This window comes from Phycodurus eques, chromosome 23 (genome assembly GCF_024500275.1).
Source record: "Phycodurus eques isolate BA_2022a chromosome 23, UOR_Pequ_1.1, whole genome shotgun sequence".
Classification (NCBI taxonomy): Eukaryota; Metazoa; Chordata; class Actinopteri; order Syngnathiformes; family Syngnathidae; genus Phycodurus; species Phycodurus eques.
Genome location: NC_084547.1, coordinates 1,241,813 through 1,266,304, shown reverse-complemented (window position 1 = coordinate 1,266,304; position 24,492 = coordinate 1,241,813). Strand labels below are relative to the sequence as shown.

General features: G+C 42.2%; 1 protein-coding gene across 1 annotated transcript in view; it reads right to left on the bottom strand.

Moving 5' to 3' along the window:
• The window catches only part of LOC133397801 (adhesion G protein-coupled receptor L3-like), a 125,771-nt gene that overhangs the window by 16,430 nt on the left and 84,849 nt on the right, over positions 1–24,492 (bottom strand). The window contains exons 14-20 of the mRNA XM_061669113.1: positions 19,103–19,286; positions 17,907–18,029; positions 14,771–14,976; positions 13,546–13,722; positions 6,433–6,642; positions 4,607–4,827; positions 1,969–2,035 (exon numbers count right to left, since the gene is read on the bottom strand). Of these exons, the coding sequence (XP_061525097.1) occupies positions 1,969–2,035; positions 4,607–4,827; positions 6,433–6,642; positions 13,546–13,722; positions 14,771–14,976; positions 17,907–18,029; positions 19,103–19,286 (1,188 nt within the window). The remainder of the gene's footprint in view (positions 1–1,968; positions 2,036–4,606; positions 4,828–6,432; positions 6,643–13,545; positions 13,723–14,770; positions 14,977–17,906; positions 18,030–19,102; positions 19,287–24,492) is intronic.

The window sequence follows — 24,492 nt, the reverse complement described above, 5'->3', positions numbered from 1 at the left end:
CTTCTGTCTCTCTCCTCCTCGCTGTATAAGCCAGCAAGAGCCTTCAATAACGGAAATAATGCTCATTTATCTGCTTCTTTAGTCATTTATATGTATTTCACTCTGTTTTTGTACGTAAAGCTGAATTGATTTTCTCTAAGAAATATTTGTGTTCATATTTGGATTTGGTCAGATTCAGTTTTTGACAGACTTTACCGGAGGTTCCACTGTATTTGTTCATGAGGATCAAAAAAAAAAAAAGGAAAAAAAAAAGCATTTTTAATGCTTTTCCATCTCTATAATTCATGCTTTTCATTTGCCTGATTTTTCACATTTCAATTTAGGAACAATCAAAAATACAAAATGGAAAAACAAGCCAGATTAAAGAAAACAACCAAATAATCAGTCACTTTTGATTTATTGATTGCAAATTCAAAAGGGACAAAACACAAAAAGGTATGATTCAATGCAGCATTCTTTTTATGTAGCTTTGCAATTTAAGGCATTTTTTTTTTTTTTTTTTTTGGAACCGAGGTGGCAAATTGGAACACCACTCATTGAACTCAGCCAAAATGGCTTGAAAACAACGGCGACAAAAAAAAAAAAAACTCATAATACACCATCCTTCTTGAGCTAATTCTAAGGATTCCTGAGCCCTTTTTAGGAGCACCTCTAGCTGCTTTAATTGGATTTGTGCTCCGGCACACCAACATTGATATTCTCCTTGGTACATCGACGAGAGAAAGGGAAGCATCACGAGGCAACCGCGGGGATATTTTTTTGTTGTTGTTGCCCGATTCCTCCCAAAAGTGGAGCGTGACGAGCGCACGTCGCGCATGTCAGGATTTAGCGAGTGAGTCACAGCCGGGCGGGAAGATTGCTGCTGTAGATCGTCCAAGTGGGATGAATCCAGAATTTTCCGACGTGCCTGAGATTGAAGGCAACCAGATTTCCATGAGATTGAAGCGAGCGATGGCCACGAATAATCTTGGCATCACGGTTTACTGTTATTATTCTGACCAATGAATCGCCTTTGCAAGAAAGTAGAACAGTGATTCTCAAATGATCCAATTTACGACAAATAATGTACAGCATCTGAGTGCGTCTGTCTATGCCAGCGGCATGTATAGGAAATACGTAATAATAATGGAATAAAAACATTTGTTATACAGTTTAAGCCTTAAAATACCACTCCAACATGCTGTAATTCCATCAAAACCTGTTTAAACGTTTTCAACATACTGCAAATGTATTCGTTTGACAGAAAAGTCTGTGACAGGCGAACTGCGATGCAGTGGGGCATGACTGTGGAGTAAAAGTAAAAATAATTCAACTGTTATTAGTGCCACTCCTCGGATGGCTATAATTCTATTAGATTCAAATTGAGGATCAGTTCCAGGGATTCTTCACGAGATCGAAGAAGTAGTCATCAAGTGCAAAGAAGCTGTCCAGTTGCCAGTGATTCCGTCTTCATACGTTGCCGTGAACTGTTGGCGTGAGCCGAACTGCCGTTTTAAAGCGATCCGATCGATAAATGTTCATCAGAAAAGCGGCGAGAAAAAAAAACAAGCCACTGTGTTGTTATCTTAGCACTATGGCCTTCTCCGTGCGTGGCCGTGAGACGAGGAAACAGGATGACGACGGAGAAAGAAGCAAGCGGAGTTGGTGGGCGGATCAATCAGAATCGCAGTGTGGATTACTGTAACATCGCATACTGAGGAGAATTTACTCTCTCTCCCCACCTACCCCCCACCTGCAATTGGTCTCCGCCGGCATCTGCGGCCTGGTGACAAACTGCAATATATTCTCCGCGCCGCTCATTCGTTTTCCTTGACGGCTGCGTGCCCGCCGGCGGCGTCCGCGCTCAACAGGGCAGAGGGGGGGGGCGGTTGGGGGGTGGGGGGGGTTGGTCTGTGTGGGCAGTTTATGCGGCGACCCGCAGGCTAAGTAGGGGTAATGAACACAAGGTTGGGGGTGGGTCACACTTACCATAATTATCAAGGTTGCCGGTCCGATGAAACTCCAAATGAAGTAGGTGTCAAGGCGAAGCCAGCAACTGCAACGACAAGCGCCGACAAGGATGTTTGCAATGGCGTATGACGCAGTGGTTCTCAAACTGGGGTCCAGGGACCAATTACTCCACCCTTGTTTAACTTTACATGTTAGGTATGTTTAATTGGCATTAGGATTATGAGGCTATCCTGGGGAAAAAAAGTCTTCCCTGAAGGAACAAAAATATATAATGTTTGCGATCACCTCGTGTACAATCTGCCTCTCTCGCAGGCACTAGGGTTTATTGAAGTAGCCGACAAAGCGAAAAAATGGCCAATGGACCAACATAAAGGCTGATGAAGACCACGGCTCAGCCTGATTCGCTTTCAATTTGCCGGGTTAAGGTGGCAAATTACCGTCACAGATGATAATTTATGGACGATTCAATTAGTCCCAAATTGAATCCCGACTGTATCACTCCAAAGGAATTGGTTCGACCTCGACCCAGACCCACATGCGCACCCGTTAAACCCTGGCGAAAAAGCTTACAAGCTCTCACAACTCTGTGTAGGCGCCGCAATTACGACAATAATGAAACCGCATGCCCCCCTGACCTCCTACCTCATAACATGGAACAAGAAGAAGAAGAAGAGGAAGAAAAAGTACAAGAAGAAGAAGCAACGAGCTGGCGGATGCGCAATGATGGAAAGTGACTCATGGCTTGAGGTTGAATTATTAATTATCTAATCTCCGCTGCTTGCCGCAAATAGACACCTCCATTTTTGGTTGCGGGTAAAGTGACTTTCTTTGTCCCTCCCAGGGAACAGTCAACATCCTCGGTCAAGAGGCCTGACTAGAAAGGAACCTTACATGTTTATAGTTATGGGCACTGATAGTGAGGATCAATTCTCTCTCAGTGACTGTGGTTGAATGGTTGCCTAACTGTGGGACTGACAACTAACCGGACACCAGTTCAAAGTCAACCATTTTGCTAGAAACAAATAATCTTCAAATGATTTCAACCAAACAAAGCAAGACTTCTGTTCATTGTTAATCACAATTGATTCAAGTTGGATGAAGTCATGGTGGGCAAAGTCAAATCCGTACATGGGTCTTGTCAGGGTTCTGGCAGGCGCAAGCGATCGTTGAACTTTCTGCGATCGTTTCTCTTCATTTCAAAGAAGCGTTTAATTCCAGAATGTTTGCAATGTTAAACGAAACCAAGACTTTGATTCATTTTCTCTGGCGGACAGGATGGAGCGTAGGGTTATTCAAGTGGTGTAAGGCAAGTTAGCCTAGCCCAGCAGATGGCAACCCTTATATCCTTGGTCCAGGGACAATCTTATGCTTGTAGATGTGGTTAGTGAGAGTGAAGTGGTCGACATGGCCGACTTTCCAGCAACCAGCATGGGCTCGGTGCCCTGTGACTGACTCGCCAGCGGTCAGATAGGATCGAAATTGGATAGGCTCCATAGAATTCATATTCACTGAAACGACCCAAAAGAACTGGACTGCGAGTCAAGGTAAGAGACCCCTGACTCTTGCTTTGGCTTGGTTCCCAAAGAGGAAGCGGCACTGATTTCTACAGGAAAACAGCGGACGGATTTGAGAGTCGCGCAAATAACGTGTTTACGCAGGCTCGGCATTTTGTCTCCTAAAGGCTCGACGCCGCTTTGAAAACGAGAGCGACTACTTTATCAGAAGTGACAGGGCTTGATGCCTCTCCCTGAGACGAGAGCCCATAGAAAAACACACATGGACGGCGTAACGAAGAGGAAAAGGTACAAACAAAAAGATGCGCTGGCAGCTCTTCAAAGCGCGCCACCGCGTGCACTACTGTTATATATGACGTGGAAGTTTGTGTTGTTCATTTTTGCCTCCTTCCTCAGATCACAGCCAGCTTTAACGACTTGGTGGGCGGCAGGAGCTGCAGGCATGTCATCTGCTTCAGCCTCCACCGGTTTGCCTTTGACTTTTGGAGAGCGTCAAGTTTCTCTCCAATCGTGCTACTTTTTCCAACGTATATCCTTTGAGGAACCGGGAAGAAAACCGTGGGCAGATCAAAACTGCCTGCTCCTGCTGGAGGGAATTTTTTACTAAAGAGTTCCACGGCACCAGTCTAGTCTGAAGGGAGGCGACAAAGGCTATTCTTTATTGAAGGTAACAAGTCATTCAAAACGTCCCCTCATCCTTCACCAGCCCGGTGTAATTGTTCCACCGGTGGCGGGCGTTAATTATTCAAGTGAGGGTGGCAAGCAATCACCGCCATCCATCAACACCAACTGAGGCACTGCCCATCTAGAAACGTACCAGCTTGTGTGTGCCATTAGCAGGACGTTAACTGCATGCTACCTATCACGCACACAATAGGGTACGTTGGGACACGGAAAAAAATAAACTCGTATCTCAATGCACCACGGTATTAGTCCTTATTCTAAACAATAATTGGAGGTATATATTTTTCTCAGGTGGAGGACACGCCTGTCGACTAAATGGGGTGCAGTGTCTCTGAAAGGGTCCTCATAAGCAATAATGCAATTGAATTATGTAGATGACGTATTTGGCACTCCCAGAAAAAAAGAAATAGGGATTTTCAGTCAGGTATGTGTTCTATATATTGTACACTGTTACTTACACTCTGTCCGTGCCGTAACTGCGGTAGTCCACGGCGGCCGAGACAGCCACAACGAGGGCCGGGAGCCCGTAGCCCACCAGGTAGAAGTAGCGTCGGCGCGAGTGCTCGCTCTCGAACACCTCCACCAGCAGGATGTAGAGCTGCACACCCTCCAGGAACATCCACGTGAACGCCGCCAGGAAGAAGAAGTGCAGCAGGGCAGCGAAGACGGCGCACGCGATCTGAAGGGCGCAGGTTTGAGTGGATTGAATTAAAGATGGAATTTGGGTCGATATTATATTTTTATTGTCATCCTCTGTGTGTTGTCATGTCATGTCTTTCACCGATAATTTCCCCTCACACGGGCGAGAGGGCTGGCCCTCGATGACATCAGCATTTTTCTGTCCTCTGACTGGTTGGTCAAAGCAAAACTTGACAAGCAAAACATATCCACACACATGAATACATTTAAAAATCATCATACTCACCTCTGGGGGGTATGATGTATTATATTTAAATTGTTTATATTCTGTCATGCTGTAAGATAAATACAGATTTGAATATGTATGTAGCCCAGTTGCCCGCTGTTATGTTGCATTTTGGTATCGTACTTATGGTTTGATTAATAGCAACGGCATAATGGTGATTTTAAGAAGTGGATCAAGTAAATCCCAAGTCAAGGCCCGGGTAGCAACTGCACGGCCCGCCACTGTGTTTAGGGGAGCGGTTGTGGTGAAATGGTTACATCAGTGCCCCCTCTCTAACATTATATAGTGCGTACATGGCCTGGACTAATTATGTGCGCAGTTGAACATTACTAGCTTATTTTGTCCCTGAAATTGATTCAATTAAATGTGCGAAGGCTTGAGTGGACATTAATTGTGCTCCGGGAGAGAGCCATGAATCGCACCCATAAAATCTTATGGTTGGCAAAAAGCATTCCCCTTTAATGCTAAGGATATTTCCTTAAGGCACTCCGAGCCGCACAGAAATGACGCAAAAGACTGCCTTATCACACTCAAAAAATATATCATTTAAGATCACTTTTAATTTTTTTTGTTCCGATTTTGAAACCAGTTGCGTTGTTTTGAAAAGTAAATAAAATAAATAAATATGTAATGATGTCGAAATGGTTGCTGAGGCAACATTGACAATCACAATTTAGAATAATTATTAGAAAATATACAATATTGCATATTATTATTTTTATTATTATTTCCATTATTATTATTATATTTAAAATTGCTCATTTCAAATACATCATCATTTTACATGCTAATACTTTTAGTATTAGAACTTTTTTATATTAATTTAATTAAATTTAATTTCTCTCACATGATGAATAAAGTATCTTTTTTACAATACATTAAAAAAGATGCTAAAACAACTTTATTTAAGTCGGTTAGCTGTCAATAAAAAGTACAATAGTAATAATATTCCCAATATTATTATATTAATATCACACACACACACAATGTACACACAGCACCCCATATTGAGAGAAAATATGATTATATATGCACATATATCAGTCATATATTATTAAAATGGCTGTCTATTGTCATACTAGAGCAGCTCCAACTACCGGAGACAAATTCCTTGTGTGTTTTTTACATACTTGGCAAATAAAGGGTATTCTAATTCTGATTCTGATGATGATGATAATAATAATAATAATCATCATAATAATACAATAAAATAGAATGCATTCATCTTAAAATGCCATAAAAGTACTCATCAAAAGAAAGAATAAAACATGAAAATAAAAAAGATTTAGATGTAATTTCTGACTTCAATAGCGAGATATTGGAAGAAAATAGAGGCTTGTTTTCCATGTATGGTCTTACCGGCTGGTCGGTCCGATTGATCCCGACAAGGAAGAGGGACTCGGCGATGAAGAGGCAGATGCACAGGTTCTTGTGGATGGTGTTGCGGTCGCTCTGGAGGCCGCGGAAGAAGCAGAAGGTGAAGAGGCTGACCAGCAGGCACACCAGCGAAAGGAGGATGCCCACCCAAGTGATAACGTCCAGGAGCATGTCGTGAACCGGGTCCGTGCTCTGGTACGGGAAAAAACAAAACAAAAAAAACATCAAACAATCTCCTGTTATGTTGTTCCTCACCAACAGTAATAATGTTTCGAGCTGCGGCATGATTAACGATCCAAAAGTGTCGGAAATGTTGTCTCTTTATTAACTCAACTTGCAAATATGTGAAATGAAAAAGTACATTACTTTTTTACATTTTGGTGCGGAGGCGGATGATTCTAATATATGTTTCCTTGCATAAATCCTGGAAAAATATTTTTAAAAGCCAGGCACAGATTGCCTGAGGATTTCCCATCTGGATGCTCCATCATTACCTAACGACTTTCGATCACGACATTAATGGGAAAGACAGATGCCAAAATATTTTTTAAAAAGTTGTTCCCGCGTATGAAGCTCAAGGGAGTGACATCTTGATTTATTAACGAAGCATAATTACTGCATCCAAATACTCCGGTCAGCTTTTGAGGCGCCTTAATTTCCCAGAGGGTGAGTCCTCTTTTTCAGGCTGCTGGGCATTGATTTAAGAAAGAAGGGGGGAAGTCTTCAAAAGAGAGCCATACAACAGCAAACTACCACGGAATGATGCTAAACTGCAAAACATTTGAGTATTCCACATAGCACGTGGACAGAGAATGGCGGTGGAGTCGGATGATTGCCAAAAAAAAACTCAAAGAAATTGATTTTAAAGGTTGAGTCCCCAAAACCAGTTTTGACTGAGCAACATGATATTTGGTACGCACGTCTATCATGAGTAGACTCACAAAAGGTCTCAAGAAGCCATGCCCGAAAAGACACAGGAAGTCTGTCATTGTGGTTTGAAGCTGTCATGTTATGTTAAATTATGCTAGATCTAGGTTATCAATATGCTAATAAATAATCCCGGTTAATGATAGAATATGCATGTGGTATTGTATTAATGTTAGTATAAACATGTCCAGGTATTTACATTTACATTCACATTCAATGCTCATGGTATTCTTCGTGTTGGTTTCGGAATTAAAACAAAAATAATAATCTTTTATAAGACTCATACGCGGCGGTTTACTGGAGTCCTAAAAATGTGTTTCGATTACGACCAAATTTGATCCACGTATAGTCCGTCGGTGTCAATGTATGTGGGCAGAGTATAGCGGGAAAGTCGCCCTAAACAATGGCTGCAGTGACAAGCTGTTTTTGCCGCCACGCTCGACAGGTGCAAGGCTGGCCGTGCTGATGCGTTGGGTGACGCCAGCTTCATAGCATTGTGAGAGCGAGGACCCCGAAGTCTCCGGGCGTAGCGAGCTGTACAAGCTCTATCGATCACACTCTCACCTTCAATTGAAAAAAAAAAAAAAAAAAAAAAAAAGAACGTACTGGAGGAAGGCTGCTGCAGAAACACGGTGAAGGGCAGCGAGTGTATCTACACCTCGGTGATGGATTTACTGTGAAACGATTTCTTTATTCTTGGAGGTGGATGATGGCCGCGAGCCACTATGTCTCTGCTGGGAAGGAACGGTGGCCGGAGCATGGGGGGGGGGGGGGGGTTAGCGCAGGCGGGGTGCCAAATGATGCAATCTGCACCTCACCTCACACAAAAAAAGCCTCCATGATGGGAGTCCATAGAGGGGTCTCGAAAGTGGGCGGCCGTCATTTTCTGGCATTCACTCACTATGACACAGGCCACAATGCTACTTTGGGAAATATATGGCATATACAATGAGCAACATGGAATTCAGTTGGCATTTCTGTCAGGTAGGATGTACAAAAAAGTCTCAACATGCCATGCATGAAAACACATCGGCCATTTTGACTGATACTGACCGCAAGAATCTAAATAAAATAAATATATAAAAATAAAAAAACAGCCCCCAAAGCCCGTTTGACTTAGCAAAATTATATTTGGTAGGCACGTCTATCATGAGTAGACCCACAAATAAAAGTCTACAAAAGACACAGGAGGTCAGCCATTGTGGTTTGAAGCCGCTGTATTGGCTTGGTACTGCACGCCAGAATTTAATAAGAAAATCAAGCCCCCATATCTAGCCTGACTTAGCAACGTGATATTTTGTCGGCATGTCCATTGTGAGTAGAGCCACAAAAAAGTCCCAAAAACCCATGTTCGAAAAGACACAGGAGGTCAGCGAGATTGGGTTGAAGTCGCCAAATTGGCTCTGCACCGCACGTTAGCATTTACTGCAAAAGTGTATACCTCAAAGCCTGTCTGTCTTAGCAATATGAAATCTGGTTGGAACCTCTGTCATGTGCAGACACTTAAAAAAGTCTCACGAAGTCATGACCAAAGAAAGTCAGCCATTTTGTTTTGAAGTGGTCAATTGGCTTGGTACTGCCCTCTACAATTTATCCGAAAAAGTATCCCCCAAAGCAAGTTTGCATTAGCAACATTAAGTTTGGTTGGAACCTCTGTCGTGATAAACGTCAGATAAACAAAAGAGTGTCAAGAAGCTATGACTGAAAACTTAAGACATAGAAAGTCAGGCATTTTGGTTCGAAACGGCAATTTTTAGGAATCCTTTAAAAGTAAACTTTTGTCTGATTGGCCCGTTTTTCTACATCGTGTAAGCGTATCCCCTGTGGATGCATAAACAAATCCAGCGCAAACATAAATGCGTCTTCCAGATTATGTCGCTCTTCCCTTCGGAATGATCGGGTTTCGGCGTGTGCGATGCGAACGCTTTTGATGTGACGCCGACGGCAATAACCTTGAGTCCCCGTCTCCGAGCCTTGAGACGTAAGCGCGACAAGATGTTTGAAATTGGTGATAAATAATCACGTTTGGCCGCGAGACTTAGAGCTCTTTTAAGATTCCTCACTCCGAGACATGGTCGACAGGCGTTGGGTGAATGTCAAACAACAAACCACGCAGCGGAAGCTTCCTTATTCACCAGGAGCTGCTTTGAACGGCCCTATTTTTAAACCTATCAAATATGGCTTCTTTTGAATTTAAATGCTCCATTTATGACCATTTGTGACGATGGCTGCGTATTAACTTCTTAATCTTATTATAGACAATAATGTGAACTGTCGATTGCAGGGAGGCGTTTATTTTTCAGCGGATGACGCACCTGGTGACTAACTGAGAATGGCGATTGTTTGAGTAAATACGGTACAGTGGGTACGGGAAGTATTCAGACCCCCTTCAATTTTTCACTCTTTGTTATATTGCAAGTACAGGGATATCCTGGACGAAAACCTTCTCCAGAGTGCTCAGGACCTCAGACTGGGCCGAAGGTTCACCTTCCAACAAGACAATGACCCAAAGCACACAGCTAAAATAACGAAGGAGTGGTTTCAGAACAACTCCGTGACTGTTCTTGAATGGCCCAGCCAGAGTCCTGACCTAAACCCAATTGAGCATCTCTGGAGAGACCTGAAAATGGCTGGCCACCAATGTTCACCATCCAACCTGATAGAACTGGAGACGATCTGCAAGGAGGAATGGCAGGGGATCTTCAAATCCAGGTATGAAAATCTTTTTGCATCATTCCCCAAAAGACTCATGGCTGTATTAGTGCAAAAGGGTGCGTCTACTAAATACTGAGCAAAGGATCTGAATACTTATGGTTATGTGATATTTCAGTTTTTATTTTGTAATAAATGTTTTTAATAAATTGTCATTGTTATGATGAGCCGCTCACAGTGAGCCGACGACGACTTGGACGGCTGGGCGCGTAGAACGCTGGCGGACCTGTGTTGGCTCTGTCCAAAACTCCACAGCCTTGCTCCATGTGCAGCTCGTAGATTCACACAACAGAAACAACAACCCGCATGACTTTTTCACCAGCCGTTGCTTTGAATAGCCTACTTCTAAAACACCTCTAATATGGCCACTTTCTAAATTGAAATGCTCCTTTTGTGACAATGGCCCTTTGAAATTGACTCAAGAAATCTAGCTCAGGTAGAATAGGCCTGGAGGGAGGTGCGACGCCACCACTAAGTGTCACTGTTCTCGACGAACCAGTAAGTCTAAATCAGTGGCACATCCCACCAGATGATGGAGAGGATGATATTTGGGGAGCATCCATCACTGTCGTCGCCGGAGTATCTCCACTGTGGCGGCGTTGGAGCGAGGCGGCGACGCCAAAGGACAGTCAAGGTCGCCTTTGTTTGCGAGTACGTTGGAGGCGGCGATGACAAGAAGGTGAGGACGGCAAAAGGTGCGCAGTGTCGGTACGGAACATGGATGCCCTCCCGACAGCTGTTCCGCCCGTCATAAATCTGCAGCCTCGGGTCACAAGACTCCTGGCTGTATTTCAAGACCGTACAGGCAGATTTACGTGTTGCCAATTGGATTGGCTTCATGCTGAGAGCGAGCCTTTGAGCTCGAAAAGATGACTTCCTTTTCATCGCGCCACAATCTGCAAACAGAACGCTTTGGTCTCCAAACGCCTACCTCCATTATTGTTGTAATGAGGACCAATACCAATTATGTCACACGTACTTTTGGGTGGAAATAGCTCGGACGGCACTGCTTGTAAACAAACCCTTTTACGTCATTATGTCATCGGACCAAGGCCGAGCGAAAATGGGAAACGGCTTAAATGATGATTTTCTTCTCCAGCACTGTAGTTTGAATGTGTGAATTGTCAGTCGCAAAGATGTTTCGTGAGGTCAATTGCTTCCAGGGGAGGCCGTTATGTACATTTCAACAGGTAAATTGATTAAAAAATAGACGCTCTGGAAATTCAGACACGGTCAATGTGATCAATGATGGACTGAATGATTGATTTTCTGTTGCTTGGATTAATGGCACAGAATTATAATGACAACTGTTATACCGTATTACCTAAGATCGTGTCCGTTCCTTTAGTAGACACCATGCCCCAAGTATGCTTAAAAAAAAAAAAAAAAGAAGTGGTGTAGAGAGTTCACTTTTTTTACTTGAACTCCCAAGTCTTTGAATGTGGTCACTGATGTTGCTAGTTCTATTGGCTCGTGGAGCTTGTTCCAGATGCGTGCGGCATAGATGCAAAAAGCTGCCTTCCATTGCCTCGTATTGCTCTGAGGAATGATTAGACAGCAGTTGCTAGCAGGTCTGAGCGGTCTTGGCAGAGTGTAATTGATGAGCATGTCAGTTATGTGCTGAGATGCAAGGCCATGTAAAGCTTTATAAACTAGGAGCAGGAGTTGAAAATCAATTCTTGTCTTGATGGGGAACAGGTGTAGTGTTTTAAGTTTGGGTGAGATGTGTTGCAATTTCTTTGTGTCAGTGAGAATACTAGCAGCTGCATTTTCAATTAACTAGTCTGTGAACACTTGATTTTAGGAGTCCAGTGAATAAACCATTAAAATAATCTGCTTGTTATTAATGAGTGGATTAATTTCTCTGAATATGATTTTAACAGTACACCTCTTTATTTGAAAATATTTATCAGATGGTAAAATGCTGATCTTGTGATGTCGTTGATTTTGAAATTAACATTATCGTCAACGATGAGACTAAGATTCCTTACTTCAATTGTACTTCCAATGATGGGAATTTATGATGTGCTGTAAATTTATATCTGTGAGACTGTGCTTCGAAGAAATGTTTTCATTTTTTTCTGTATTAAGTTGTAAAAAGCTATCAGTCTTCCATTGGTACACTGTATGAGGGACTGTATACGAGAGAATGGAGTGAAATGTAAAGCTGTGAGTCATCTGCATCCATCCATCCATTTTCTGTAGCACTTATCCTCACTAGGGTCGCGGGCCACGTTATGGTAATTTATGTTATATAATTTATGTTGGGCGGTACGGTGGACGACTGGTTAGCACATCTGCCTCACAGTTCTGAGGACCGGGGTTCAAATCCCGGCCCCGCCTGTGTGGAGCTTGCATGTTCTCCCCGTGCCTGCGTGGGTTTTCTCCGGGCACACCGGTTTCCTCCCACATCCCAAAAACATGCATGGTAGGTTGTTTGAGGACTCTAAATTGCCCTACAGTTCAGGGTGTACCCTGCCTCTCGCCCGAAGTTAGCTGGGATAGGCTCTAGCACGCCCGGGACCCTTGTGAGGATAAAGCGGTACAGAAGATGGATGGATGGATAATTTATGTTGGCATATGATTTGAGGAAATGGAAGGATGTAAAGAGAGAATAACAGTGGGGCAAGAGTTGACCCTTGTGGGACCCCACATGTGATGTTCTTCCTGTGGGATGCGAACTCCCCAATAGACACAAACTAATACCCGCCATGTAAGTGGGTTTTCAACCAGTTTAGAACTGGGCCGGTTAAACTGACGCACCATTCAATCCGCTTTAGTAGGATTTTATGGTCAATCGTGTCAAAAGCTTTGATGACAGCTGTTTTAAGTGATGCAGGAAACGCACCTGACTTCATGATATCTAGGACCTCTAGTGCTAACCAGTAAAAGGTTTTAGTTGGGAGGCAATCCAAGCAGTAGGTGGAGGACGTGAGCTGTCAAACAATAAAAAGTTCTGTTAGCTCTAAGCCATCAAAGTGTGCCATGAGTTTGAAAAGTTTGGATGGTTCAATTCTTCTTTGGATATTTGGGCACTGTGACGCTTTGTGTAATAGCAGGGATTTTGTTTTTGAAGAGTGAGGAAACATTTTTGATGGGAAGGCAGATGGTGGATTGATAAATTTGTCAACAATGACGAAAAGTATTATTATAATTACTAATATATCCATTTATTATTTTAGATAAAGACTGTCTAGCCTGTTTAATTGCTCTGTCCCCTTCATTCAGTTTTACTTTGTAAATGTCATTATGAACTAACATTTGTTTTTCTCCGCTGTCTCTCCACACAATTTATCGATGGGATGAAAAAAAATGCCTCCCTCAAACAGATGCCTATGTTTGTTTGTTTTGTTTCTGTTCTGTTTTCTGAGAAATATACAAAGCGAGACTTTGATCTGACGCTATGAGGCTAACAAGCGCGAACTGTTGGATGGCAGTGCTTTCCGTTACTCCTACCTTGACTTCCATGTGGGCCATGAGGACGGCAAAGTTGGTGAGGTGGGTGCAGGAGCAGGTGGTGTGCGTCCTGTTGGTGCCCAGCAAGCGGCAGTCCTGCGTGGACCAGTAGCCGGTCATGGTGCGCTTGGAGTAGCTCCAGAACGAACAGTTGGGGTTTAAGTTTTCCTTGGATTGCTGTGGGAGAATGGGCAATTTGTGAAAAGAAGCTTTTGAAGATGTCATACCGTTTTGACACCTAACTGCTTAACCCCGTTATGTCATGTTAGAAAGTTGAACCCCACTGTTGAATTGTTGGTTTTAGTGAGCCGTCAAATAGTTGTGGTAGGCCTTCTGTTTGTGTATTTTTGATTGTTTGTTACATTATAAAAATATTTTAGGACAATCAGTTGTTTCATATAGTCATTAATTATTTAATATTGAATAAATAAAATATATTTTATTGCAATATGTGCCCTGCGATTGGCTGGCGACCAGTTCAGTTCTCTCGCCCGAAGTTAGCTGGGATAGGCTCCAGCAAGCCCACGACCCTAGTGAGGAAAAGCGGTGAAGAAAATGGATGGATGGATGCAAAAGATAAATTGTTATATTTTTGTTTTTAATTATTTTATTAGGACAATTGATGTAATTTTTGAATCAATTATATAATTGTTTTTTCTTTTTCCACATGTATTCAGTCATATTTTCAAAAGACTAATTCAGGACAGTTTTTAATTTTACATGTTATTTAATGACATATTTAATATCTGAATGATATTTGACTTTGTTCTGACTTTGTTGACATTTTTAGACTATTGCTTGTTTTAACTGTGCCGTATGTTTAAAAATGTATTACATTTGCAATTTTCTTTATAACATGACTTATATTTGATTTTGTTTTAGAATTTAAAATAACCCCCAATTTTAACTATTGACACAAAATAATGTATTTTTTTAATAAATAGGTAATGTACAAAAACACAGTACTTGTCTTATGTATTTATTATTTAATTGAATATATTTTTACTTTGCTAATTATATGTCTTATTTTGTTTAGTTTTTAAGTTTTAATAAAACATTTGAATTCCCACAAATGTTTTAATGATTCCAATAATTGTAATTATTAATTTAAACTATTAGTTTGTTACTTATGATCAGAATAATGCACTGTTTAAAATGAACACGTAATACATACATTTGAAAAGCAATTCAATTCCCCTTCTTCACGTGATGTCCACTTGCGTACCTGCAGGTGTCTGATGGTAAAGATGACCGGGTCGGAAAGGTAGACTTTATTCGCGTCCTTGTTGATAGCGGCCGTGATCACAGGCGAGTTGACGATGACTGAATAATTGGCCGCCATGACATCGCTGTCCAACTTCATGCTGGTGTTCTCCGTGGACAAGTACATGCCGATGTGCTTGTACAGCACAAAAGCGATCCGGATCTCGCCTGTGAAAGGGCAAAGAACACTGCACCTCAGAACGGAGCTTACTTTTAATCTCGCACACCCCCGGCCAGCAAACACTACAGTTTGGTGTTAATTCCTGGTTTAAAGCAGCCTTTCCTAAAAATTTTAAGAGGCGCACACATTCTAAATTACATTTTTAATCTCACTCACCCTCTAGTGCACATGCCACAGTTTGGAAATGTTTGGTCGAAAGCAGCCAGTTCCAAATATTGCCAGCAATTTTAGAGAATTTTGACTGATCTTTCTATATCCACAGAATAGTGTTCTATGGTGATACAAGCTACCAAAAGAAAGAATAGACAGAAAAGTTTATTTCTAGCTTTTTTCGTTTTTAGTAATCAAGAGTAGAACATTGGTTGCTTTCACCCAAAACACCTGTTCCGGATCAAAGAGTGGAGAAAACGAGCTTTTTGTTAAAATAAATATGTAAGCACAACAAAGACTTTGATGCCAGTATTTTCTTGGCTTTTGTGACACCTCAAACAATGAAACAATTAAAACAAGACTAAGAAAAGTGTTCTGGTGGCAAAATAATGGTTTATTTCGAGATATATAACTGTAAAACGTGCTGTGGGCAACGCTGAATCACCGTATGACTCAAGTTGAACATCAGTGGCTTATTTACATGGCGTTCTTCATTCACTCCATGAACTGCGTCATCTTTTTACACCATTGCGACAAACACTTTCTACTAACTTCGATGACATAAAAACTGTGTTGAGACCATACATATACACATTCTAATCGACTGTGGGGTTCCTAAACTTGTCTGACTTCCAACGTGTCTGCATTTCTCTCCCAAACCGAAATTCACCCCGTAATCCTAATCGATAGAAAAACTGGGTTGATCTCAAATCTAAAGCAATGCAACGGCGCCTTCTATAGGGGTCTGTTAGGTGTTACAGTGGTTGACAAACTTGATATTCACGGACAAACTGGGCGAGACCCTCCTCTACTCCGATCCGCTGAAAAATAGACTTGACGTATATAGTCGTCGATGGCAGTGAAGTGTTGGATTCCAGTTGACACACATAAACGTCCGTGGCAGTGAATGAGTTATTCATGAGGCATGATCAAAACATATTACAAACAATTCAATTTTAACCTTGCGCACCCCCAGGACAAAAAAACATTTGCAAATTTGACATAGAATCCCTGGACACAGACTAGTGTGAAAACACGAGCTCATCGTGTTCTCATCAAATCCCTGAAAGCAAGCGTTGTTAACACCAGAATGCAAAGATATGCAGGGTTAAACTGCTCACAGTAAGACCAGTGTCACCGAGGCAATTCTGTGTGCTGACAACAACAACAACAAAAATGGAAAAACCATCTTTACATCAACAAACAATTTCTTGAAATTGCTCGTTGTGGCGACCACTGGTATTTTGGTTCCGGTGAAAAGAGAGAGTCATTTTCCTTGTTGATCATCTCCTCCCTGACTCATTCATTCATATTCGTCCCCCAACTACTGGCTCCATCTCACTTTTCAACGGCAACGTTGCCCCCCCCCCCGCTGCGACTTCGATCGCTCAGCTAGATGAAAGGAAAACAATTTGGGTCATATAGCATCGGGAAATATATTCCGCCGGCCTTCTTTAACGATGGCTACAGACGCAGGCTTTCTATCGTCCCACTGAGTGGTGACTGCATTTGCATTGAATTCTAAAGATTGCATTGTTGCTGTATGTAAGCACCTCATTTGCACACTAGAAGGTAGGTAGACTGCATTTTTGTGCATCCATGTGCATTCAAGTCTAATTATTAGATTACAAGATGGCTAAAATGAACGACTGCAGTGTTGAACATCAAGGCACCACATGACTGTCGTGCTGCTATTATGCCAAGATATTTACTGTATGTATACAGTGGACGACCGCCAAAATCTGCGGATAACTGAGGGCCATTATAATTGTATTGATTTTTCTTTAAATATAATTTTTTTAAGATAAAAAAAAATTCTTGAGCAAGCAGGGGTAAACTACCACTAAGCGTTTTTGGGGTTGGTCAACACTCCCAAGAAAAACCACAAAGAATAAAAAAAATAAAAAATGGAATATATATATATACTGTCAAACTCAAGGTCCGGGGGTTATATGTGGCCCGCCACTTAACTTCATGTGGCCCGTGAAAAAGCAAATCATTTACGTCAACTACTGTGGTTCTTGTTAAAATCTGTACAAAAATGTCAAATCGTCATAATGCTGAGCTATTGCAAGCTTTTTTTTGGTTAGTAACTTGAACAATAGTTGAATAAACTATTATCCTTGACTTCTAATTTAAAAACTAGCTATCCATGAATTTGTCATGTAATGTATAACTATGGTTTCACAGTTATAACGGCCCTCTGAGGGAAACCGTACCAATAATGTGCCCCGTGACAAAAAGGTTTGACACCCCTGAAAGTATAGAGAGTATAGGATATGACATGATACAATATTATTTGGCCGACATGGTGAACGACTGGTTAGCACATCTGCCTCACAGTTCTGGAGACCGGGATTCAAATCCCAGCCCCGCCTGTGTGGAGGTTGCATGTTCTCCCGTGCCTGCGTGGGTTTTCTCTGGGCACACGGGTTTCCTCCCACATCCCAAAAACATGCGTGGTAGGTTGACTAAAGACTCTAAATTGGCCGAAGGTGCGAATGTGAGTGCAAATGGTTGTTTGTTTCTATGTCCCCTGCGATTGGCTGGCGACCGGTTCAGGGTGTACCCCGCGTCTCACCCGAAGATAGCTGGGATAGGCTCCAGCACGCCTGTGACCCTAGTGAGGAGAAGCGGTAAAGAAAATGGATGGATGATAACATTAAAATTCAGTACAATATGGTACCACGTGATACAACTAGATAGGGCAGGATACAAATACAATAGGGCACGATCGGCTCGGATCCAAAAGGCAAAAGGTACTTGCCATTTCTTCCATGCTGCTTCAGCGTGTTGGCCGACAGTTGGATGGAGCTGCCCTGTCCGCCCGTTTGGGGAAATTTCAGGTCAGGCAAATTCCCGTCGGTGCTCATCCGTGCAACCTCCAACTCTGCGCACACAGTTGAGCCTGAATTGTTTGAGGAAATCCGTCGAATTGTTTGAGGAATGTCTATTTGAGGGAGTTCTTTATTTGGCTTCAGTGGATGACGTACGCATGACCGACTGTGGCATGGCATCCTCAAAATCTGTCTACTTCTTGTTTATTACTGTAATATAGGACACCAAGGTATCTTAACAATTCCCTATAATCTGCGAAATTCAGGAGCATCTCTATTCAGCATCAGCCCTATGGCGCTTGCGTAAAAATGCTTGAGGCTAACATGCAAATCTGTAGGAATCTGTGACCGAGACTCGTGCGCCCAAGAGCAGACAAAGGGCATCCATTTCTCATTTCTCCCAAAAATGGATCGATAAGGATAATGATGGATAAAGTCGCAGTAATCACCGATGCTGTAATGGGCCACCTTATTCTGGTTATGTAAGGCGTGGTACAGCGCAAACAAGAGAGGCGAGGCCTAGTAAACATGTCGCCGAAGCGTAATTAACAAGCGTACCGGCGCGAGCTGTTAAGTCTCCCCCGGGTCGAGCCGCTGTCGTCTCGTTCACCTTCGGAACGAGCCTGAATTCGCCCTAATGCCTAGATGAATTGTGTGGCGGATATAATAAAATCAATTTTATTAATTCGCCTCGCTGTCACTTCCCTACAAGTCACAAGACCTATATTTCATATTTTTAGGTCGCCATGGTAGAGGGGGGCTGAAAACTCAGAGAGGAGGCTGATGCTAAATTCTCTCGCGAGAAGATTCAAGGTTGACACTTGTATTATTTCCACCATGGAAATGATCACTCATAATGATCAATTATTATGTGCTGTATGTGCTATATGGGCTATCTGTTATCTACTTGTTAGCCTGTCAATGGTGTTTTCCATAATGTGTTAGCATTAAGCTAGTGGGGCATTGCATTAGTTTGGGTGGAGTGGCGACTAATTGGGTGTCGAATATCTGAGGAAATATTTTCAGTGTACATGGGTCTTCACGATCAGTGATGATGAAAACTGGAGGTGTCTATTTGAGGGAGGCGTTAACTTTTTTTTCCAGTAAGTGGCGCTTTGCTACTCACGTATGTTGTCAGTGTTCTCCTGCACGATGTCAGTCTTGAGCAGGTTGTCTGCGAGTATGAAGGCTCCCTGCTCGACCGTGTCCAGCAAAGTGGTGGCGGCCCGCAGCTGCTCGCCCGCGCTCAGTTCGCGCCACGCTGTCTGTGCCTGTGGCTGGAGCAAATTGTTCACCGTCTCCACCATGGCCTGAAAGTGTTAAGAATTAAAGGTAAGGTCTTAATGAGAGAAATTGCCATTTTTGTGATAATCTTTACCAGTAAATTGTACCAGTTTTTTCAATGTATTTTTTTCTCGGTTATTTGTGGTTAATCTCCACTTATTCAAGAATGTTGGGGTTTAAAAAAAAAAAAAATTGATAAAAAAATTATAATGGCACTCAATTATCTGAGGATTTTCACTATTCGCGGGGGTCCACTGTACTTTATAAAAAACAGAAATGACATAATTAAATAGAATGTAAAGAATAAAACAGTTTATGCATCATGATTTAATGCTTCAATTCAATTCATTGTGCTGTGCCTTCTGGTGTGCCTGTCTTGGCCACATGAGGACAGTATAAGACAATCATACAGACAAACGAATGAGTCACAAACATTCCATTGTGTGTTAGCATTAAGCTAGTGGGGGCCTTCTTAAGGCAATGTTGTGTGGTTGTTTTAAATACACAACATGTAATTCTCATTGTTTTATACTTAGTTTGAGGGTAAAATTGAACTGGGAGTGGCAATAAACAGCTTGAAGCCTGTTGTTTGATGACTTGTTCGCATCCTGCCAGACTGTTGCTCATTCTGAATGAACAGAGGTGAATTCACTGCCTCGGCAAAGCATTACGTCGGGTACTCGTATGTCAAGGCACCGCTGTTCTGTAAAACCCCATCAAACACAAATCCGCGACACAGTGGGGGTTTCACTGTACACGCTTGACTCTGTAGGAAATATAAACCAACGAATGCAATTATTAAAGCTGTAAATGAAGCAAAAGCCGCTCAGAAGACAGAAGTTCCAACGAAACGCGGCTCTCGGCGGGGTTTTTTAATGGCCATGATGAATTCTCTTCCGTGCTGACATTCCCGTCACATAAAAAGCACTCGGGTGAAAAATGCCACGGCGTTTCGGCGCGGTAGCCGGCAGATGAAGCGGCCATTTACCGCCGGCATAACTATCCGGCGTGAGTCTCTGCCGCTGGTTAACGCCGGCGAGCGTCCATTACGCCCCGCTTTAATCAACAACAATGCTGGCGCGGGTAAAGCGGGGGAACAAACCGGAACATTTGCAAGACAAGATGAAAAATTAAGACCCATTAAAGATTTAGAAATGCCAATGGCGATATTTGAGCATTGAATGCTAATTGGATGAGAGCACGCTGTTCATTCCAATGGGGGCGAGTGTCTGTACATGTTGGGAAGAAAGAACTCTGGCATTCCCTTTGCTCTTCTTCATTAACTAACCTCATACACACAAGACAGAAATGATTCATTTAACTGGATTTTTTTTTTTTTTTTTTTTTTTTAAATCAGCCCATTATGAAATGGACTTTGGGGAATGGCTGTGAAAATGAAGTCAAAGTTGATAAGCAGAATCGTTCACTAGGCTATCAAATGAATGCCTGATCAGAACAGGTTGAAAAGTGAAGGAAAGCAGCCTGGCGTGCCCTCATACTGATCGCTTTGATGATTGTGCAACTAATAAAATGAGATTTTTGCAGCAAAGAGTACTAGGCGTTTATTCAAGAGAATGCAGTCATTTTTAAAAAATATATTTTTGTCTCAATATACTGTATCATTTACCTGTCCCATTAAATACATTAAAAATAATTCATTCATTCAATTTCCTCCGCTTATGTAAGGTCGGGACGCGGGGGCAGCAGCCTCAGGAGGGAAGTCCAGACTTCCCTCTCCCCAGCCACTTCCTCCAGCTCTTCCGAGGGGATCCTGAGGCGTTCCCAGGCCAGCCGAGAGACATAGTCTCTCCAGCATGTCCTGGGTCGTCCCCGGGGTCTCCTCCCGGAACACCTCACCCGGGAGACACCCGGGAGGCATCCTAATCAGATATCCGAGCCACCTCATCTGGCTCCTCTCAATGCGGAGGAGCAGCGGCTATACTCTGAGCCCCTCCCGGATGATCGACCTTCCCCACTATACACAGTGTTGATGGTGCACTGCTTTCCCCTCCTGAGACGCTGGATGGTGGACCTGAATTTCCTCGGAGCCGTTCGGAAATCGTTCTGCATGGCCTCACCGAATTCCTCACACGCCCCCAGCAGGAGCGCTCTCCGGCACCCTGTCTAAGGACTCCAAAATGGGTGGGTATTCTGAACTGCTGTTTGGTGAATAGGCACAAATAACAGTCAGGACCCGTCCCCCCATTGGGACACACAAGCCCCTCCACCACGATAAGGTGACGGCTCAAGGAGGGGTAAAAATAAAAATCAACCTAAATAAACACGCTTATTTGAGGTATTGGATGGTCGTGGAGAGGAGGCACTAATATTTCATTATCATACATTGTCACCAGGGCTTGACATTTACTTTTTTGGTCACCAGCCACTGTGGGCAGTGGTTTCCCAAAGTTACTTGCAACTCAGCATTTTAACCAGCCCCAAATATATGTTGCATTATTGCTTGGAAGTGAAATACCACACAGTCAACAGGGTGGAGCGTTTGTTGATCCAGCTTTTTGCTGATTGAAATAGAACCTGCCAAAGTGGCGATCGGGAGAGGCGGAGCTACCTGCCACGGCTAAAATTCATTGGCGGGTGTTAATGATTAGCCCTGAATGTCATCATGGCCATTGTCATACCAGTGGTACAAGGTACGGGTGATGCGAGAAGTTTATTTTTTTCTTCCTGCAGTCGGACATTTATTTGAGGTGCGACCCTATTTCAGGATCATTGTAGCACCAACCTGGAAGAATTGCAACCCCACCGACAGCAGCACGACACCTCTGTAACACGGATGTAATGATTCATTATTTGCCGCTCGTCTCCAATCACACTTTACGCGCGAGAGGCGCAGGTTGGCTTGCTCTCGATTAAAGAGGCTTTTTTTGTTTTGTTTTTTTACACCGCGCTGCCAGATAACTGACATTTGCCTTGCCTTTGTTCTCCACAGCAAGAAATAAACGCCTCGAATGGGAGATGATGGACGTACAGACCGAGTTTGTGTTGGTTGTCGTGCAGATAACGCACCGCGGTGCGTAACGCCTACAAATGTCTCATTGAAACCAGACAATGACATCTTCATGATCATTCATTCATTGAATATTATTTGATTTCTTTTCAATCGTATTCGCTAAACTGTGGCACCGGTTCAAATAAAATAAATTAAATGTCAATAAAATTCAATTAAATCAGTATAATTGAATGTACCGGTATATCATAAAAAATCATCATGTAGTATTTTATTTGTTGTATTATTATTTTATATTTATAATTATACGGAATTTAAATGAATGAATTAAAATAAAATAGAGCAAAAGGAATTTCATACAATAAAATACAATAATACAATGAAATAAAATTTAAATTAATCTAAATAAAATGGATACGTATAAAATAAATTCATAATCAAATGTATTACAGTATTTAGCATTCTATTATTTAGATCATTCTATATTTATGTAACTATATAATATATACAAATAAAATAAAACTGATCAAATAACATTACAATTAAATCAATTCAAATACATTAAAATAAATTTGAATTGAATCAAAGTAAAATAATGTACATAGATGACAAATATCTATTTTTGTAAGTCTGGATTGTGACTCAGTTGTTTTCTAATTTATAAGCAAGTTGTGGCGTCAGTTGAAATAAAATAGAAATAAATAAAATACAATAGGATTAATAAAATCACAATGTAAAAAAAATCATTGAGTTAGAATGAAATAAAATGAAGGGAAATCATGTCAAAATGAATTGAATCAAAATCCATCCCATTAAATAAGAAATACATTTATGACAACCAAATTCTGTTATACTTTTGTCTGTCGCTTTAGAATTTGTCCTGAATGCTCTTGTTTTCCCCGAAAAAGTGTTTTGGCATCCTTTTTTTTTTTTGGATCGTTTGAGGAAATGCTCACGATGAAGCGAAAGAACGATGAGCTGGTGTGAAGCGCTGCAACGCGTGCTCCATTTAAATGAGGCAGACGTTAGCCAGTGGCCTGGCGCTGGTCCATGCCGGCCTGTGCTGTGTTCTCTTCTATCTGCGCTTTGCCGATTGATGAAATGAACTCGTGGGTGGGAGGGGTCTGGGGAATTGATTTCTGATCCCCTTCCCCTTACACCCCCAGGAATTCTTTCCCCCTCTGCCACCCTCGCTGTTGGATCCTCGCACTCGATTTCTCTCAGTGACGTTGACGTCTCCCAACGGGGAACGAGAAGACGACAAAACAAGGGGGGCAACTCATTCGCCCTGTCCGCTTAAATTTGACGAGTCGTCGCGTCTGCCTCTTTCTGACCTGTTCTGCTTTACCTAGTTGCTTTGTCAGAGGTTGTCTCGTTTATTGCATGGCAACGACAGACATGCCAGCGCACCGTCAACATGAGCGCCGTTGTGGGCAGGTTACTACATAATGCTGTCTCGATGGTTAGGGTTGACAATATCACAACATCAAAACCATGAAATATAATCAAACGAAGAATGAGGCTTGTAGCCATGCAACAGCTTATTTAAACTTTTTTTTTTAAACAGTCCAGTACTTTTCTTTTTTTTTTTTTACACGTACAGAACACTTTTCACTTCTCAAGTACATACTTTAAGTACAGTTCAGTTGGATTTAAGTACAGTAATTGTGCTTTTTAGGAATAAAACCTCGGCTATATAGCCGTTGGTGGCTATAGAAGTCAAATATCCATTTTAATTGGGTGGTGCTTGGTGTAAATAGTTTGAGAACTACTGGTCTAGTATACAAATTTGGTAGTAATCGGACAAAATCTGGAGGACACGTTCACTTGAAGTACGCCTTGGAAATAGCCAAAATGAGCCCGCGACAAACTAAAATGGCCGACTTCCTGTTCATTTTACAGCAGGGACCCTTGAGACCTTTTTGGTGGGTCTACAAATGATGGACTTGCCCACTGAATTTACTGCTGCTAAATAAACCTGGATTGAAGGGCAGAATTTTTCAAAGATTCTCAGTTTTTGAGTACGGGAGCGTCCTCACAATGGCAATTTATTTGCCCCATGACTAAGAAACGAAGCAATAACTAGAAAAAGCATCGGAGGAGCTTCATATAGAATGATGGCCATGCCAAGCCTTTGACGTGAATATCTCTATGAATGTACTGCATAACTTGGTCTATGTTAATGTAGTGTAAAATCCACAGTCAAATGAATACGTTATGAACGGTGACGCCGTACTGAGGGGAGTTTAAAAAAAAAAAAACAC